Below are 21,430 nucleotides of genomic sequence, written 5' to 3' on the forward strand. Positions count from 1 at the left end.
TTTTTTTTTTTTTTTTTTTTTTTTTTTTTTTTTTTTTTTTTTTTTTTTTTTTTTTTTTTTTTTTTTTTTTTTTTTTTTTTTTTTTTTTTTTTTTTTTCATGTGAACAGCTCTGCTTTGATCTTCTTGAGCAGTGGCTAACAAGAAACAAAGATGCAATCCAGATGAGGAAAGATGGAGAATCCATTTTCAAAGAATTAGCTCTTTTCCAAGATTATAATGGATTGCCATCTCTCAAGAAAGTACGTATGTCCTTATTTTCTTCTTATTTTTTATTTTTTAAAATCTTTTCTGAATTTTTATTTATTTAATTTTTTGGCTGTGTTAGTTCATGCATATATAGTAGGCAATTAATATAAAAACAGTTTCATCATATATAATGTATATCATATCGATCGACACATTAGTGGCCTAGTAGGGATGTATGATTTATGATAAACATTGCATGTCTCTCGGGATAAAATTACTTTTTGATTTAGTATATTATAGAATTAATCGATCATATATAATGTGTTACATCTGATCTGAAACTTTTGTGCAGGAATTAGCAGCATATATGTCCAAACTTAGAGGAGACAAGGTGAAATTTGATCCTAAAAAGCTAGTGCTCACAGCCGGTTCAACCTCTGCAAATGAAATCCTCATGTTTTGCCTAGCTGAACCGGGCGAAGCTTTCCTTGTCCCAACACCTTACTATCCAGGGTAATTTCCATTAACAAAAAATTCTACCATATTGATCAGATCGATCGTATTAATATCCACTGAAACTCAAATCCACATCCTCCCATATAACAAAGTAATTTGGTGCTACTGGACCACAAGGTCCTGGACTACTGACATAATACGTAATTATATCAAGTATGATCAACACAATTGTCTATGGTCACCATTTTTAGGTGACGAGGAAAATTTATTATCATTATCTGAGGGTGTCCATTGGACAAACTTCATTTTGTGATCCTAGTTAGTAAAAGATAGACCAGCTTAATAAGCTGCCTATAGTTAATTGGTTTAAACCGATTTATATGTTGGTAACTTGAAATCTTGTGGTTAGAGAGTTAACAGTCTTACCAACTTGGTCGTTGTTACCCACTAGTTCTTGTAGTATTAACCACACAAGAATTGGGAAGAAAAGTTAATTTCTATTGAATTTACTTATTATTGCAGGTTTGATAGAGATCTGAAATGGAGAACCGGGGTAGAAATCGTACCCATCCATTGTTACAGCTCCAACAGCTTCAGAATAACCGAGTCCGCCATGGAAGAAGCATACCAAGCAGCTCAAAACCTTAACCTGAAAGTCAAAGGCGTCTTCATCACAAACCCTTCAAATCCACTAGGCACAACCATGACGGCAGACGAGCTCGACATCATCGTCGCATTTGCCGTCTCCAAAACCGTCCACATCGTCAGCGACGAAGTCTATTCCGGGACGGTTTTCGATTCTCCCACGTTCACCAGCCTAATGTCGGCCGTAACCGACAAAAACCTCGAAAATCACAGCGTCTGGAGCCGCGTCCACATCGTGTCGAGCCTCTCCAAGGATTTAGGCCTCCCGGGGTTCAGAATCGGAATGATTTATTCCAACAACGAAACCGTGGTCTCGTCGGCGACTAAAATGTCGAGTTTCGGGCTCGTTTCTTCGCAGACGCAGTTTTTGCTGGCGAACATCCTCGGCGACAGGGAATTCACGGAGAACTACGTCGAGGAAAACGGGAGAAGGCTGAAGAAAAGGAGAGAAACAATTGTTTCGTGGCTCGACGGTTTTGGTATTGGGTGTTTGGAGGGGAATGCGGGATTGTTTTGCTGGGTGGATATGAGGCATTTGTTGAGTTTTAACACGTTTGAAGCGGAAATGGAGATTTGGATGAAAATATTATGTGATGTTGGGCTGAATGTCTCCCCCGGAGGCTCTTTCCATTGCAGCGAACCGGGTTGGTTTCGCGTGTGTTTCGCGAACATGTCGGAAGAGGCGTTGGTTGCGGCGATGCGGCGGATTAAGGCGTTTGTGAGTTCCGTCGTCGGCGTCGGAGAAGATTGCCGGAATATTCATCCTGGGAAGAGGTCACTTGTATGCACTATTGACTGAATTGAATTATCATAATAATTAATCAAATGGTTAAGTTTATTATTCCACCAATGTACATATATTTATTTTGTAACTTGTTAATCCTCTTTAATTTATTTAGATTATATGGTTTTAATTCAGAACATGTAAGCATTAATCTTTGAATTGGTAAAGTGCGTGGTTAATTAAAGTAACATATTCACATGTCCAAGAAGGCTTTAATTTGGGAGTGATCTTGATGGCAAAATCCCTGTTTCAACCACTGAAGATTTCTTTTATGAAAACGAAACTAACATAATTTTGTTTCTCAAATTCAAGATTTTAGTTAATTATCATAGCAGTTTATATTACATATTTCAATTTTAACTAAATACACGTAATCTACTATTTCTTTTAATCTAAGCATTTGAGCCAAAAACTAAATGAAGTATATAAGCAATTACTTACTAGTAGTATATACTGGGCAACGAAGTATGGTCAACGATTGAATAGAGTTTCTGTTTTTGGCACTATTACTATATTCAAACCTAGACCCTTCTAGAAAAGGATTAGATATTTATATTAGAAAAAAATTATTTTTCTTCTTAAATTTATTTTTGTAATATTAACACTTCCTATCAAAATTAAAATAAATACACAATTTTAAGTTTTATACGGAGTATTCATTAGCTACTTATTAATTGCTTGATTCAACCATTAGATAGTAAATAAAATAAAGAGATTGATGTTATATATAGGAGGTAACTCTAGTTAAGTTTGAGCTCTTGTGATAGAAGGTCAGAAAATAATTTTTTTGTAACCTATTTCATTTGGGCTAACACTTTTTGGTGTCTGAAACCGTTCTATTTCTCTCTTTTTTTTCTTTTTTTTTTTTTGCCTGACGAGAGAAACCACTAATGATTACCTAAAGTATGTATAGCCGTCTTGTAACTCTAACCGAAATAAAAAATACAGAGAGATAAATCAACCTAGCTAGTCCGTTCTATTTCGCCAAGTATGCTGATAGGGGTGTAAATGAGCCGAGCGGCTCGCGAGCTGCTCACGAGCCGCTCGGTCAAAGCTCGGCTCGAGCTCGGTTAAATTCAAGTTCGAGTACCGAGCTCGAGCAGCTCATTTAATAATCGAGCCAAGCTCGAGCTCTAATGAATTCGAGCTCAAATTCAAGCTCGAACTCGAACTCAAGACCAAGCTCGAGCTCGAGCTTGAACAATCGAGCTGCTCGAGCTCGAGCATCAATTTTCAAGCTCGATCGAGCTCGAGCTCGAACTCGAGCCGAGCCTTCCTTAACGAGCTCAAGCTCAAGCCACCCTAGGTTCGAGCTCGGCTCGGCTCGTTTACACCCCTAAGTATGCTTTCTTTCCTTAGCTTGTTTAACCTTTCCTTGGTCCTTTTCAAAAAAAAAAAAAAACAACAACAACCTTTCCTTGGTTATTTAGAAGCACAATTATTATGTGAACAAGTCACCTGAATGCATTAATATATCATCAAACCACTCTTGATTATCACAGATATCTACTCAATTAATTAAGATTAGATATTCATTAGTGCCCGCATGGGCAGTATTGACAAAGGACCTTTAACTACTCTTATTATCAATTGTAACTCTTCTAATTATATTTCTATCAAACGCGTTAAAAGTGAGCAAATTCTCTACGCAATATAATTCGTCAGTAACAAGCATTACATATAGGTTGATCTCAACACAATTATTGATTGCTGAACAAAAACGTCTAAGTTTTTATGTTCATAAAATAAAATAAAAATGGATGACATATGATTGAGGAACCCATAATTCCAAGCTTGGACTAAAGTGGTTGTAATGACTTTGTAGGCTTCCGCAGGGTATGAGAGGCCTCGGGACGCGCAGGGGCGTTGTGTGTTGTGCCAGAGTCTATATTCATGATAAAGTGGTATCAGAGCGAGACGTATTTATATTGCTGCTCCTTATGGTGGGGTCTTCAGGAGAGGATTATGTGAGCACGAGTGTGGTCCGCAAGGGCGGACGGGTCGTAGCATGGGAAATGGGACTTGGGTGGCCACCAGAATTGCCTTACCAATTGTTAAAATAAAGTAGAATAACTTAACTTAATTTTTTATTTTTATTTTTTACATTGCAACAACAAATAAATTTAGGCTATCAAGAAAAACTAAAATTTTACACCAGAATCTCTGTCCCAATGACATCAAAGCAAAAAAGCCACAAAACTTTAAACTTTGGGAAAACTGATAAAAACCAATCCTAAGTCCCAACCAATCTGCACTCTAGCGTGGATACAACATTGTGGTGGACAATTCATTAATGGAACCTGTTGTTCTTTGGCCTGTTGAAGATTCAGCATCAGTAACTACCCTACTACTTTCTGTGAAAAACCCGGGCTCTTTCGGCTCAGGTAACACGTCCTCACTGTCCAACATTTTTACGATAGAAGACATGCTTGGTCGATCCTCGGGGTGTTGCTGCACACACAATAGCCCGATGTGTATCGATCTCAGAACTTGAGGCAAATAACATGGCTCTGCTAGATGCTCATCTATTAGTTCAGCTGATCTTCCATTTATAAAGAGCTTCCATGCCTGCAGAATTTATATATGATCTTAGCTCATAACATAACATGTATGCAGTTATATGTGAATTGGTAAAATTAAAGCAACATTCTCACATGTCCAAGAAGGCTTTCACAGTGATCTTGATGGCGGAATCCCCTGTTTCTTTTCCCACTAACTATTTCTATTACTGACACACCGAAACTGAATACGTCTGACTTAACTGAGAAAGCCCCGTGCACTGCGTACTCTGGTGACATGTACCCGCTGCAATGCAATGATTTTAGTTTGTTAGGGAGAGTATATATTTGTAGGTTAATATAATGTAATGTAAATTGGATTCTTACTATGTTCCAGCAACTAGGTTCGTATTTGCTCCAGTCTCATTCCCCTTAACACTTCTAGCCAAGCCAAAGTCTGATATCTTCGGGTTTAAGTTGGTATCCAGCAAGATGTTGCTGGCTTTGAGGTCTCTGTGGATTATTCTTAGATGAGAATCTTGGTGTAGATACAATAGGCCCCGAGCAATTCCAATGATAATATTGAAGCATTTAGGCCAATCAAGTAACTTCTTTTTGGTTTCATCTGCAGCCAAAAGTTTGGTCACAAATAATGCAGGAAATTACATTATAACAAACTATATAACTAAAGGTGAAAAGAAATGTACCAAATATGAACAAGTCCAAGCTTTTGTTAGGCATATATTCGTAAATTAACATCTTTTCATTTCCATGAATACAACACCCCAAAAGCTTCACGAGATTCCGATGCTGAAGCTTAGCAATACAGATGACTTCATTCTTGAACTCGTTTATTCCTTGCGAGGAAGCCTTTGAGAGCCGCTTCACTGCAATCGCTTGCCCATCTTTCATCACACCCTGCAAATTGCCAAAACCACAAATGAGATTCTGCAGATTATACTTGAAAACTCGGAAAGCTACACACTTGCACAAATTTTTACCTTGTAAACAGGCCCAAACCCGCCCTCTCCGAGCTTATTGTCGTCCGAGAAATTATTTGTAGCTCTTGTTATTTTAGATAAGTCAAATAGGGGCAACTCCAAATCTTCTTTCAGCTTGTCATAATCCTTCTTCTTCTTCCTGTAATATAACAACAGGCTGATGATTACCAGAACTGCCCCTATTCCTGCTGATAAGCTCACCACAAGAGCTGTATGTTTCTTTCCTCTTCCATCTACACAATAAGGAACAATTTCAGTTCAATTTCAAGAAATTTTTGGCACTAAAAGATACATTTAGGAACAAAAAAAATCTGCATTAGCCCAACTTACTGTCAATTGGCAGCTCAGAAGAAGCCATTCTGATGTATATGTCTTGTCCAATTTCGGAGAGGTGTCGGATATCAATCAAATCTCCGAACCACAGCAAACATCCACTCCCGTCGCTTATGTTCAGCGTCGAATAAGCTGTGCAGGAGCAGTTCCTGAGGCAGACTCGCTCGCATTCTTGGAGTGTCATGGTCTGATTGAACCAGGATTTCTTGGTGTCGGGCAATTTGATCCCGGAGAACTTCAGAAACCCATCGGAGGATGTATTGTGGCAGTCCAACGCTGCCCGCCTAACACACCCTTTCGAGAAGTCTGGCCTTCTCCATGCCTCACTATCTTTTGGCAGAAACTTATCCAGACAGGCACAGGGTGGGGATTTCTCAATGTTGCAGTAGCCATTCGGGCCGCATAACGCATATTGATCACAGTTATCTTGGGGAAGACTATGGTAACTCTGCCACTGATTATCGACCCAATTTCGCTCCAGAACACCGTCTTTAGTAATCATGAGATGAGACAAGAAATGGCTGTTTGCTGGGGTGTAACTAATGAAAACCTGAGTCTTGTCATATATGAAATTCATTATGTAAAAGGGGCTTCTCAGAGCAGGCACCCCACTCCATCCCAGCCCGTTCCACGGGCCTGATCTCGACACCTCAATCGTCCCATTTCGCCTCACGAAACACTGTATCCATCCTGTAGGATCACAGTGCAGACTGAAATCCCCTGGAGCTGGATCACTGTCACTCTTCCATGCTGACAGGTACACCTCATGCCCTGTCACAAAATTCTTCCCCATTCCCATCCCTGTTAACAGCATGTCAGTCGCATACAGAAAACTCTGCCACAGGAAATTCTCAGAACCATTATCAGAACCTTGATCTTTCACCACAAGATTCCCAGAATCCAGCAGCCTTGCAACTGGATTTGCAACTGATTTGGCCGTCGTAGTGGACCATATCGTCGTGTTACTGTCAACAACAAGATCCAGCACGCCATTCTTGGACATTCTTAGAACTGGGGATGAATATGATGCATTTCTGACAGGATTCTCTCGGTTTGCAACCCAGCAGACAGTCTGAGGATTAATGTTTTTGTACCAGATTCCGACATAAAGATTCTGGGAATTGGGAGGGCTAAAGAATCCCATCTCAAAGGCTCCATTTGCTGAAACGATGGTATCTCCTTGTCTGAGAGTTTGGTTCCAGAAAATGGCATCCTTAGCCACACAACACTTGAGAATGGAAAGAAAACACAGAAATACAAACAACAGTGGGGCAGTTTCCATTGCCAGACAGCTTCAGAATTTGGTCGTAGGTTGAGGTGCAATCTCCATGATAACACACTACTCAAGTCATACGCGTAGGGATTTTGGAGTTTTTAATGTTGGGACAAGGTTTCTTCTTTCCATCCTAGATATTAAATGTGTTTTTATCCAAATCTGTAAGGGCAGGAGGCATAGTCATAGAAGAAGTGACGTTTCATCTCCCCACCTTAATTAAAGATGACAATTCTATCTTAGATTGTGACAGCAACCAACCATTATTATTACTTCTCTGAATTAATTCTGCATATCCTATTCATGCATGTTAATTGGAGGAGACGAAAAAAGCAGCCCCTACTGGTTCGCCAGCAAATCTTGCCCATAATGATAAAATTTCCTCGCCTTCCGGGCCCACACCCCAACTCCGAGATAATACTGTAGCTGTCTTGGCTAAATCCTGTATCCTTACCTATCTCACGAAATCTGATAATCAAGTGCATTTTTCAGCAATTACCTTGATCTCGTTTGGTAATTAACAATTATCGAACAGTCAAATTGTATCAGCAGTTTTGACCAATAGAAGAATCAGATTGCGTTAGTAACTTTAACAAGTAAATTGTATTACCGGATTGTAATGGTAAGAATATTTGGTAAAAATGGAAATTTAGAATTGGATTGAATCTTCGAGTATTATAATTTAATTTGATAATTGGGATAGTATAATGTTAGGTAAAAGTTTTGAATTTGAATTTGGCATTATTATATGATTATCTAAACATTTGAACTTTCAAAAAAGAATGTGTTATTATACAGCTTGTCATCCAGCCGCCTAATCATTGATTTGACTACTGAAGACAATATTATACTATGAATTATGAGATACCAAACATTAGTAAATTACGCCATAATTTGTTCAAAAGACGGTGTAGTATTTTTTCCATTAAAAAAAATTAATTATTCATATTTTAAAGAGAAAGGGATCAGATAAGCTTTGAATTATATGAACTCGTGGAATTGGACTATTGAAGTATATATTGAACTTTATAAAAGTCTCCAATTGAACTTTCAGGCCAACTTCTGACCTATGTAATGTTTTTAGGGGTTAGTAAGAATCAAATTCACTTAATATTTTGTAAAACAAAATTCACTTAATATAATTATTGAATATGTGTAATCATGGTATCAAAATGAATAATAAATCAATAATATTCTCTACCTATGAAAGTATATAAGATGATAGGAGTCTTTTTTTATTTTTTTATTTTATTATTATTATTATTTTTTTTATAACTTAGGGTTCGTTTAGAAACCTGCAAAATGTCTTCCGAAAAATGATACAGAAAATGACTCAATTTTCATAAAATAATTTAATTTTATAATGTTTGGTTGGAGGTAAGATTTTTTTTCTTTTTGACTAAAAGTAAAAAATATTTACATTATTTTTTTTCTTTTTGATTCATTTTCCCGATTTTCTTGAAAATGAACATATTATTTTTTATAAAATAATAATAATAATAATAATAATAATAATAATAATAAGAGGTGATGGTGATGTTGGTGGTTGTGTAGTGGTGTTGGCCGGTGGTTGTGGTGGTTTGTTGGTCATGGTAATAATAATAATTTAGAAACCAACTTGAAAAGAGATGAGAAATGAGATAAATACAGGAAAATAAAGAATTTATAAAATGTTTTATGATTAAAAATTTAGGAAGACAGTTTTTTAAATTAAATAATATCTTTATTTTTTTGTTGACCAGAATGAGTATTTTCTTATGACTCTATTCTTTTTGAATATTCAAACACAAAAAATGACTTTCAGAAATTTATTTTTAAGTTTTTAAATAAACTCTAATCCCATGATTAGTTTTAGTATATGTTCCTAAACTGGTTGAGAAAAACTTGCTATCTGACAAAAAAATGTGGGGAAAAGTTGATGACACACAAATTGACTATTCCCCCAAATTTCACTAATTTTCTTACTATCCACTAATTAAACCCCAAATTTCTTTGCCCTCCATTCTTGACTTCCACTCCCTTCACTTTCTGCCCACCAAAACACAGAGGGCATCTTCTCTCCGTCAATTCCACACCTGACGCTGTCAATTACTCACACCATTATCTGTATAGGCCAAAGTAGAAGTCTTAAAATAAATTCATATTTGTATCATTTGTTCCTAGAAATGTCTAATTGTCAAACTTAGAATCTTATAATTATTAACTGTTATCAAGTTAATTGTCTCATGGACTCGACTAAATTACAGTTACATATTTTACTCAATAATAAATGTCTTTAAATCACATCTCCTCGTTCTATTAATAATTGTTTATGGAGTAAATAGATAGCGGTTAGGTTGTCGGATGCAGGGGCCGGATTTTAGGGCGTGCAAGATGTGCAACCGCACAGGGCCCCAAAATTTTGGGGGCCCCTAGTTCAGCCCTGGCCTAATAGTTATTATATGTATTTGTGATTATATTGGTCCAAAATTAATTTTTTTTGCCGCATTTTTCTCTTTGCAATTTTTCTTCAATTCGCAGCTTATTTATAGTTTGATAGGGCCTCATTTAGTTACTAGCACAAGGCCCCGCAAATAAAAAAACCGGCCCTGGTCGGATGTGTTTCTAGATTACTGAACACCCAAATATAAAATAGCATCGCATGGAAAAATAGTTTAAAATATAAACCTATCTGATTTTCCAACTGTGTTTTAGTGTTTATGACCTCACACTGTAGAGGGGCATGGTCTAACTAGTCTAGTTAAACATTATCTTGCTTGCAGTCCAAAGCTAAAACTATTTTAGTCCATTCTTATAAATGTTTTGGGCATGCTCTTTGTTCTAAGCATACTAAATTAAATCTGTTGTAATCAATAATCAATATACCTAATATTGCCATATGATGAGGTTATGTAAATCCAAGATATACATTCAACAAGGATCCATTGTATGTGAGCTTGAAGCATACATATTCTCTGCTTATTGCTCTCTTGCCAACTAACCCTAGCCAAGTTAGTCTGCCTATTATATTGATATATAATAATCACAATGTCCTAAGTTTAACTCCTAGTAGCTGAGGTAGAATTTGCTCAGTACACACCCCTCAACGAGGATGAAGTGAAGTCATAGTGACTTCATTTATCGAACTTGTTGTGTGTGTGTCTGAAGACATTTCGTTGTTAATCTCCCTCTTGCCAGAGAAGAAACCAGGCTCTTTAGGTTGAGGCAAGGCAACATCATTAACCAACATTTGAACTACTAAAGACATAATTGACCTATCATTTGGATTTTGTTGCACACATAATAGGTCAACGTGGATTGACCTTAGAACTTGGGCTACATCACATGAATCAGCAGTATGCTCATCTACCAGTGCAATTGATCTTCCTTCTAAAGAGTAGCCGATGGAAATGAAGATCAGACAACCAAGACAGCGAGTGAATGCCGGGACCTTTCCATCAAAATAACGTGTCTTGACTTTGCTTCTCTAATTTCAATTTCCCATGAAATTTCTAACCAAAACAGCCATTCATCGCCTTGAATTAGAACTGTCAATTCACCTGCGTGCTATGCTTAATTTGCATCTTAACAATAATAGAGATGACCACCATTACATTTCAATGTTATTTGAGATTTTTTTTTGAGTACTATTGACTCTGTTCATAACTACTTTCTCAATGCTACTAAAGCAGAAAGAGTCAGCATCGCCTCCACTGAGGCTCGAACCTATCCTTCTATATGTGAGTGCAACTAGATTACAAGGTCTTGGCTTATTATTTGAGATTAATTGAGAAGAAATTTCATATCTCTTGCCAATAATTAAGTATGGTGGAGTGGGGGTAGAGGAGGAGTGTGATAGGTGTTTGTTTGTGCAATTTTGTGATTCATATTTTGGTCAAATTCGAATACGAATTGCTTCAATACTAGTGAATTAAGTATTGAGGAATTTGTCGGGCTAAAAAATCCCATCACGAAGGTTCCCCCGTTAGAGATGGTCACTCTCACCATCTTTAAGGAATTGAGTTTTGGTGACTATATTCCCTGCAAGGGACGTCTTCGGCATGGGAAGTGAATATAACAGAAGAAAAGGTATGAAAATAGCTTTCATGGCTTCTGACTTACTAATAGATGAAGATATGAACTTGCACCCGACAACCATTCATTTATTAATTATTGATAATTTTGAGGTTGACAAATCGAATTTGATTTGAATAATCTACGGAGAACGTAATATAGACTCGTCAACTTTGGCGATTTTATTAAAATTCTGATTACATACAAAGTTATGCGGCATTAATCAACGAGGATATAGTGATGACATTGAGACTTCATTTAGGGAAGTTGTTGCATGTTTGCTTGAAGAACTTTCTGATGAGCTAACATTAGCCCTTCTGCCGACAAAGAAGCCAGGCTCTTTAGGTTGAGGCAACACAACATCATTAATCAGCATTTGAACAACAGAAGACATGTTAGGTCTATCTTCTGGAGATTGTTGCACGCATAAAAGGCCGACATGAATTGACCTCAAGACTTGAGCTACATCATATGAGTCAGATATATGCTCATCAACCAGTGTAAGTGATTCTCCTTCTTTATAAAACTTCCATGCCTGTATAATATATATTTAACATTTTAGAGAGAAATTACGAATATTGGCAGAAACTTGTGTGGGACTGTCTGGTGGTGAATCTCAATCCGTGAGTCGAGTCGGATCTTTAATTAATAAGGTCAAAGATCCGACCCATTAATCAAATATCCGACCCGTGAAACGGCCTCACACAAATATTACCAAAGAAAGTTTTGCTGAAATGAATGAACAAATTAATGGAATCATCAAATCAGTATCTTACATGCCCAGGAAGAGTCTCGTATCGATCTTCATTTGAAAATTCACTATTTCTTTTGCCGCTAACTATCTCTAGTACTAAAACACCAAAGCTAAACACATCTGATTTAATTGAGAAGATCCCATGTGTTGCATATTCCGGAGATATATATCCACTACATTGTATGGCCAACACTCAATGAGTGCATTGAAAATTAAGAACAATCATATGCTGAAGATCGCTTGCAAAAGTGTTTAAGAGTAAATATAGATTCTTACTGGGTTCCAGCAACTCGTTTTGTGTTATCTCCAGTTGCATTTCCTACTAAACTTCTAGCCAAACCAAAGTCGGATATTTTTGGGTCTAAGTCAATATCAAGCAAAATATTACCACTTTTGAGGTCTCTATGAATAATTCTTAGTCGAGAATCATGATGGATATATAATAATCCTCGAGCAATTCCATTGATTATGTTGAAGCGTTTTCGCCAATCAAGTAACTTTTTTCTTGTTTGATCTGCCAAAGGTTTAAGTTAGTTTTGCTTCAATAATTTCCTATGATTTGGATATAGATGACAAGGTAACCATACCAAATATGAAGAAGTCCAAACTTTTGTTAGGCATGTATTCATAGATCAACATCTTTTCTTCTCCGCTAATGCAACACCCCAAAAGCTTGACAAGATTTCGATGTTGTAACTTGACTATACAAATGACTTCATTTTTGAATTCCTCAAGTCCTTGAGTGGAATTTTTTGATAGCCTCTTCACAGCTATTTCTTCTTTCCCATCCAAAGCACCCTAGGGCAATTAAAATAAATAAATAAATAAAATAAGATTATATACATCCGCGGCCGTCTAAGAAATTAAAGCTATATATATATTACCTTGTACACTGCTCCAAATCCATCTTGACCTAATTTGTTTATCTCGGAAAAATTATTTGTAGCTCTTAATATTGTTGACCAATCAAATATTGGTAGCTCTAATTCTTGCTTTAACTTTTCTTCTTTCCTTTTTCTTTTGGAAAAATACAAAAAACCAGATACCCCGACAAGAACTATTACAACCAGCGGCAACAAACAAAGCACAAGAATTTTTGTTTTCCTCCCCAATGAGCCTGAATGACTGGGTTCTGCTTTTAATCCTGTAGTTCCAAAAGACTTCTCATATTTCAACTTTAGGGATCTCACCGATCTTTTCCATAAGACAAGTTGGATTTTGATATAAATGCCATATTTATAATGAAAAATGTTAGAAAGATGGATTTACTTATGTGGAAAAAATGTGATATTTTTTTAGAGAAATGTAATATTTTTAAATCAAAATGTAATATTTAGTGGTTGAAAGGTTACTTATGAGAAAAAATAATGTAAAATTAATGAGGATAAATTAATTGATTACGGAATATTATTTATGAGGAAAATTGTAATGCTAATAATGAATAAATTGATTATTACTTATAATGGGGAGTATAATATGTTAAAAAATATAAAAGTTAAAAATTTATTTATTAGGGAAACTATAATCCTTATAAGAGAAAGCATAATACTTATAGAAATAAAATTTGGATTCAACCATCTCCAGGACAAGGATCATGAAGACAGTCTCATCATATGAGTTTTGATAATAAACAAATTAAATTAATTATACCTGGTATTTGTTGTCAAAAAAAAATTATACCTGATATTTCAGAAGAAGCCAGTCTGATGTATATGTCTTGTCCATTCTGTACTGTTCTCATATCAACAAAATCTTCATACCAAATCAAACACCCACTTCCTCCATTGCTTATATTGAGGGTGGAATAAGCCATACAAGAGCAATTCCTTAAGCACACTTGTTCACACTCTTGAAGGCTCATAGATTCATTATACCAAGAGTGCTTTGAATCTGGCAATTTGATATCAGAATATTTGAGGAATCCATCCGATGAAGATCCATTATGGCAACTCAGGGGTTTTCTCCTGCGGCATCCTTGTGACAAGCTTTGTGTGGCTGTGGCATTATTATTAGGCAAAAAATTGTCTAAACATACACAAAAACGAAATTGATATATGTTGCAGACACCATTTCCACCACACAAGCCATATGTGCCACAAGTATCTGATGGGTGGATACGATTAATCACCCATTGCTTGATCCCATCTTCCCATACCCATACTTTCACAATACCATTGCTTGTAACATGAAATCTATATAAGCCCAAATCATTAGTGGGATTATTCGAAAAATAAACCTCCTTTTTATTTATAACCAGTCCATTTGGGCTATGGATTCTGCTTCTGATGCTCGGATCTACTGATGTTACACTAAAGTACAAACCATTCCATGGACCCGAGCTAAAAATCTCAGTTGTTCCATTCTTGAGAATAACTTGTGGATATCCATTAGGATCCAGGTGCATTGTATATTGGCCTGAAGCTGGGTCATTTTCACCTTTCCAAGCTGTATAAAAAACCTCATGACCAGTCTGCAAATTCCACCCAAGCTTCATTCCGGGTAACCAATGATCAGTTGGATGATCAAAACTTTGCCAGAGAAAATTCTCCGGATTTTCATCATCTGCATCTCTCACCACAAGGTTCCCAGTATCCAGCAACTCTGCAACCGGATTTTGCACCGATCTTGATGTGTTCCCAAACCAAACAGCCTGACCCTTTTCTCCAAGAAGTGAAAGTTGGCCTCCCAGGGTGATCTTCAAGACTGCTGAAGATGTGTTCTTGATTGGAGCGTCTCTGTTTGCAACCCAAACCACTGTCTGACCAGGAATTTGTTTGTACCAGATTCCTACGTAACGGTTTGAGGAATTGTTGGGGCTAAAAAATCCCATCTCGAAGGTTCCCCCGTTTGAGACGATGGTATCCCCATCTTTCAGAAATTGCGTTCTGGAAATCAAATCCTTTCCCAAGCAAATATATGATATTGAAAGTAAGAATGACAAAACCAAAACTGGGAAAAGAACTTCCATGGCTACTATTAGAGGAATTTTTACAATAGGCGAAAATGAAGGTCACATGTACACAATCAAGACCTCGTGTAAATGCAGGGAGGGATCTTTCCCTCAAACAGGCAAATTATATCATTGACCAAGTTCACTTTACTTTTGGACCTTGATTTAAAATGATATTTAAATTATGTATTTTCAAACACAATTTATTAACTGCATTACATAACATGTTAATTATATTTAACTGAAAATACATAATATGTTAACTATAAACACATGATCTTAATATTATTTTAAAACAGAATTCACAATAAAATGTGAACAAAACCCTAATTCGTGGTATAACAACGACTTTTCAAGTGAGTTTAATAAGCATTAAAAACTGATGGCTTTGGGGGACTAGTCAACTTTGGCGGATTGAGTCGGATGTCAACAAAGACTGGTTAGACTGCAATTAAATGCAATAATTATCATTTAATTGTGAATATAGGGTTCTATTGTGAACATTTTTTTTTGAGTACTACTGACTCTGTTACAATGTAGTATCTGTTCATAGCTACTTTATTAACCTACTGAAGCACAACGAGTCAAGAGTTGCCTCTACTGAGGCTCGAACCCACTCCCATCATCCATGTGGGAGTGTTAACATAAATTGTTAAATTTGTAAATGTCTTGTTGGGGTATCCCCTCCCCCCTACATCTAATTTTTTTTTTGTAAACATGGACTTGGGTCCACTTTGCAAGGTCGACTTGAGTTTATAACATAATAACCGTTTACATGAACCATGGTCTACATAGCTGTGTAGACCATAAATAAAAAGTACATTTTTAATATATTAAAAGTATATTATTTGTGTACATAAAGTATATTATTTGAGTACTAAAAATATATTATTTTATATACTATTAAATAATGTACATTTAATACAATGTACTTTTAGTATATTAAAACTGTACTTTATATTTATGATCTACACAATAATTTGCCCTCTAATGGGTCAGTTTGAAATTTCATGGGACATTGAAAATACAGTTGTTATCATCAGAATCAATCCGCCAAAGTTGACTAGTCCGCCCAACTCATCAATAGTTGACTAATTAGGTTGAGTTGTCCCGACCATTTTGAAAACTTTTTGAATGTGTGCCTTAAGCATATTCCTTGCAAACAAAGAAGGCAGGCTCCTTGGCTTGAGGAAATGCTACATCATAATATCATATATATGAATCAACTATTCTGGAGGGAATGGGTGATACTAAATGGGAAGATGACATTATGAAACAAACATATACAATAGATGTGTGGCTGAAGATCTTAAAATGAAGGTTTTAACTTCAGAGCCAATTTAAGGAATCTAAGCTATGCATTAATCAACGAGGATATAGCGATGACATTGAGACTTCACTTAGGGAAGTTGTTGCATGTTTGCTTGAAGAACTTTCTGAGCTGACAGCAGCCCTCCTGCCAACAAAGAAGCCAGGCTCTTTAAGCTGAGGCAACATAACATCATTAATCAGCATTTGAACAACAGAAGACATATTAGGTCTATCTTCTGGAGATTGTTGCACGCATAAAAGGCCGACATGAATTGACCTTAGGACTTGAGCTACATCATATGAATCGGATATATGCTCATCAACCAGTGTGAGTGATTCTCCTTCTTTATAAAGCTTCCATGCCTGCATAATATATATTTAACATTTTAGAGAGAAATTATGGATTGAATATTTTGTTGGTATGAATGAATAAATTAATGGAATCATCTAAATCAATATCTTACATGTCCAAGAAGAGTCTCGTATCGATCTTCATTTGAAAATTCACTATTTTTTTTGCCACTAACTATCTCTAGTACTAAAACACCAAAGCTAAACACGTCTGATTTAACTGAGAAGATTCCATGTGTTGCATATTCCGGAGATATATACCCACTACATTATATGACAAACACTAAATGAGTAGATGCATTGAAAATTAAGAACAAAAATGTGCAAGATGACTTGCAAAAGTGTCTAAGAATAAATTGGAATATATTCTTACTGGGTTCCAGCAACTCGTTTTGTGTAATCCCCTGTTGCATTTCCTACTAAACTTCTAGCCAAACCAAAGTCAGATATTTTTGGGTTTAAGTCAATATCAAGCGAAACATTGCTACTCTTGAGATCTCTATGAATAATTCTTAGTCGAGAATCTTGATGAAGATACAATAACCCTCGAGCAATTCCATTGATTATGTTAAAGCGTTTTAGCCAGTCAAGTAACTTCTTTCTTGTTTGATCTGCCAAAGGTTGAAGTTAGTTTTGTATCAATGATTTCCTATGATTTGGATATAAATGACAAGGTAACCATACCAAATATGAAGAAGTCCAAACTTTTGTTAGGCATGTATTCGTAGATCAACATCTTTTCTTTTCCGCTAATGCAGCATCCCAAAAGCTTGACAAGATTTCGATGTTGTAACTTGGCGATACAAATGACTTCATTCTTGAATTCCTCAAGTCCTTGAGTAGAATTCTTTGATAGCCTCTTCACAGCTATTTCTTCCCCCCCATCCAATGCACCCTAGGCAATCAAAATAAATAAAATAAGATTATATATGTACGTGCCCATCAAAGAAAGCTACATATACTATTTACCTTGTACACTGCTCCAAATCCACCTTGACCTAATTTGTTTATCTTTGAGAAGTTATTTGTAACTCATGATATTGTTGACCAATCGAATATTGGTAGCTCTAATTCTTTCTTCAACTTTTGTTCTTTCCTTTTTCTTTTGCAGAAATACAAGAAAAGAAACACCCCAATCACAAGAACTATTACAACGAGCAGTGACAAGCAAAGCATAAGGATTTTTATGTTCCTCCCCAATGAGCTTGAATGATGTGGTTCTGATTTTAACACTGTAGCTTCAAAAGAATTTTCTTATTTCCACTTTATTTTTATAAGGTTGTTAAAGTGATTATAAACACATCATCAATTATACCTGGTATTTCAGAAGAAGCCAGTCTGATGTACAAGTATTGCCCATTGTATAGTGTTCTCATATCTACTAAATCATCATACCAAATCAAACACCCACTTCCTCCATTGCTTATATTGAGATTGGAATAAGCCGTACAAGAGCAATTCCTCAAGCAAACTTGTTCACACTCTTGAAGGCTCATAGATTCATTATACCAAAAGTGCCTTGTATCTGGTAATTTGATATCAGAATATTTGAGGAATCCATCTGATGAAGATCCATTATTATGGCAATTCAGGTGCTTTCTCCTATGGCATCCTTGTGACAAGCTTTCTGTGGCTGTGGTATTATTATTAGGCAAAAATTTTTCTAAACATACACAAATATGAGATTGATATATGTTGCAGACACCATTTCCACCACATAAACCATATGTGCCACAAGTATCAGATGGGTAGCTACGATAACTAGCCCACTGCTTGATATCATCCTCCCATACCCATAATTTCAGAATACCATTGCTTGTAACAACAAATCTAAATAAACCCAAATCATTTCTGGTATTATACCAAGCATAAACCCCCTTTTTATTTATAACCACTCCATGTGGGAAATTGTAGAGGGGGCGGCTGCTGCTGCTGCTCGGATCTACTGATGTTGCACTAAAGTGCAAACCAGTCCATGGACCTGAGCTAAAAATCTCAGTTGTTCCATTCTTTATAATAACTTGTGGATATCCGGTAGGATCCAGGTGCAGTGTATATTGGCCTGAAGCTGGGTCATTTTCACCCTTCCAAGCTGTCAAAAAAACTTCATTGCCAGTCTGAATATTCCACCCAAACTTCATTCCAGGTAAGTAATGATCAGTTGGATGATCAAAACTTTGCCAGAGAAAATTCTCTGGGTTTTCATCTTCTGCATCTCTCACCACCAGGTTCCCTGAATCCAACAACTCTGCGACTGGATTTATCACCGATCTTGATGTGTTCACAGACCAAACAGCCTGACCCTTGTCTCCAACATGTGAAAGTTGGCCTCCCAGGGTGATCTTCAAGACTGTTGAAGAAGATGTGTTTACGAGCGGAGTGTCTCTGTTTGCGACCCAAACCACTGTCTGAACAGGAATTTTGTTGTACCAGATTCCTACATAACGGTTTGATGAGGAATTGGTTGGGCTAAAGAATCCCATTACAAAGGTTCCACCCTCTGAAGTGATGTTGTCCCCATCTCTGAGGAATTGGGTTTTGGTAATTAAATCCTTTCCCAAGCAAATATTTGGTATTGAAAGTAAGAAAGACAAAAATAAGAAGAGCAAAAGAGCTTCCATGGCTACTGAAAGAGTGAGTTCTACAGTGGCGGCCCAAAATGAAGATTAGAAGATGAGATCAGACAACCAATTCAAGTAAACCTTTCCGTCAAAATAACGTGTCTTGACTCTTAGCTTGACTTCACTTCTGTCACTTCAATGTGCGATAGATGAAATTTCTAACCAACACGGCTAAGCAATAACAGCCTGTACATTTGTATGAATCATAAATAAAAAATACATGTTTAATATATTAAAAGTATATTATTTGTATACATAAAGTAGATTATTTAAAAGTATATGATTTTTTTATTATATATTATCAAATAATGTACATTCAATACACAAATAATGTACTTTTAATATATTAAAAATGTATATTGCATTTATAGTTCATATAGCTATGTAGGCCATGATCCACACAATAATTTGTCAATGGCCTAAACTCATTGGGGTGTTTGGTAAATGACTATTAGCTGAATGAGTTAGTGAGTTTGACTAGTTCAAAGAATTAATTATAGTCTAATTGAAAGTTTGAGGATAAAAATTAATATTTTTTTTGAGAGATAAAAATTAATATTAATAAATGTAAATAATTAAAGAATCATTCATGTGCTAAAGACCTTGTAGTCGAGCGGCATAACTGTGACTTCTCAAGAGAACTCAAGTTCGAACCTTAGTATGAGGGCATTGACTCTTTGTGTTTGAGTTGGTAGGTGTAATTAACTCAACAGATGGTGCAACATACAAAGTTATGCTGCATTAATCAACGAGGATATAGTGATGATATTGAGACTTCATTGAGGGAAGTTGTTGCTTGTTTGCTTGAAGAATTTTCTGAGCTAACAGCAACCCTCCTGCCAACAAAGAAGCCAGGCTCTTTAGGTTGAGACAATACAACATCATTTCTTTATAAAGCTTCCATGCCTGTATAATATATATTTTACATGTTAGAAAGAAATTATGAATTGAATACTTTGTTGACATGAATAAAAAAATTAATGGAATCATTTAAATCGATAACTTACATGTCCAGGTAGAGTCTCGTATCGATCTTCATTTGAAAATTCACTATTTCTTTTGCCACTAACTATCTCTAGTACTAAACACCAAAGCTAAACACGTCTGATTTAACTGAGAAGATTCCATGTGTTGCATATTCCAGAGATATATATCCACTACATTATATGGCAAACACTCAATGAGTAGATGCATTGAAAATTAAGAACAAACATGTGCAAAAGTGTTTAAGAGTAAATTGGGATATATTCTTACTGGGTTCCAGCAACTCGTTTTATGTTATCCCCTGTTGCATTTCCAACTAAACTTCTAGCCAAACCAAAGTCAGATATTTTGAGTTTAAGTCAATATCAAGCAAAACATTGTCACTCTTGACTTCTTGAGGTCTTTATGGATAATTCTTAGTCAAGAATATTGATGGAGATACAATAACCTTCGAGCAATTCCATTGATTATGTTAAAGAGTTTTAGCTAGTCAAGTAACTTTTTTCTAGATTGATCAGCCAAAGGCTTAAGTTAGTTTTGTTTCTATATTTTCTTATGATTTGGATATGATAAGATGATGACAAGGTAAACATACCAATTCAAATATGAAGAAGTCTAAACTTTTGTTAGGCATCTATTCATAGATCAACATCTTTTCTTCCCCACTAATGCATCACCCCAAAAGCTTGACAAGATTTTGATACAATCATTTTGGCAATGCAAATGACTTCATTATATTCATGAATTCCTCAAGCACTTGCGTAGAATTATATTCTTTGATAGCCTCTTCACAACTATTTCTCCACCCTTGTCCAGAGCACCCTAGGCAATTAACATAAATAAAATAAGATTTTGTACATGCCCATCCAAGAAAACCACATATATTTTTTACCTTGTACATTGCTACAAATCCACCTAACTTGACCTAGTTTGTTTATCTCTGAAGAGTTATTTGTAACTCTTAATATTGTTAACTAATCGAATATTGGTAGCTCTAATTCTTACTTCAACTTTTGTTCTTTCCTTTTTGATTTGAAAAAGTAGAAGAAAAGGGATACCCCAACAACAACTATTGCAATCATCATCGACAAACAAACCACAAGGATTTTTTTATTTTCCTCCCCAATGAGCTTGAATAACTAGGCTTTGCTCGTAACCCGGCCTATAGTTCTAAAAGACTGGTCGTAACACATATGTATTATTGGATAAATCTCGTCTAGTGACCCTAG

The 21,430-nt window shown here is 36.0% G+C and overlaps 2 protein-coding genes and 1 pseudogene across 2 annotated transcripts in view; 1 reads left to right on the forward strand and 2 right to left on the reverse strand.

The window, feature by feature from the left end:
- LOC116023713 (1-aminocyclopropane-1-carboxylate synthase 9-like) overlaps window positions 1-2,132 on the forward strand; it is a 3,682-nt gene extending 1,550 nt beyond the window's left edge. Inside the window, exons 2-4 of the mRNA XM_031264719.1 lie at window positions 109-240; window positions 540-700; window positions 1,166-2,132. Coding sequence (XP_031120579.1) covers window positions 109-240; window positions 540-700; window positions 1,166-2,087 — 1,215 coding nt within the window. The 3' untranslated portion in view covers window positions 2,088-2,132. The remainder of the gene's footprint in view (window positions 1-108; window positions 241-539; window positions 701-1,165) is intronic.
- A 2,000-nt stretch (window positions 2,133-4,132) lies between these two features.
- On the reverse strand, window positions 4,133-14,952 carry LOC116023714. The gene is made up of 12 exons (XM_031264720.1): window positions 13,665-14,952; window positions 12,869-13,128; window positions 12,572-12,782; window positions 12,261-12,498; window positions 12,007-12,157; window positions 11,459-11,765; window positions 5,902-7,200; window positions 5,572-5,804; window positions 5,278-5,488; window positions 4,958-5,195; window positions 4,727-4,877; window positions 4,133-4,640 (listed from the first exon to the last, which is right to left on the reverse strand). Exons 1-12 carry the CDS (start codon window positions 14,950-14,952, stop codon window positions 4,329-4,331), a joined length of 4,899 nt encoding a protein of 1,632 aa, XP_031120580.1. The 3' UTR covers window positions 4,133-4,328.
- Window positions 14,953-16,177: 1,225 nt separating this feature from the next.
- Window positions 16,178-19,196, reverse strand: LOC116021889 (annotated as a pseudogene).
- Window positions 19,197-21,430: the final 2,234 nt, after the last annotated feature.

This window comes from Ipomoea triloba, chromosome 6, assembly GCF_003576645.1.
Source record: "Ipomoea triloba cultivar NCNSP0323 chromosome 6, ASM357664v1".
In the NCBI taxonomy this organism is placed as follows: domain Eukaryota; kingdom Viridiplantae; phylum Streptophyta; class Magnoliopsida; order Solanales; family Convolvulaceae; genus Ipomoea; species Ipomoea triloba.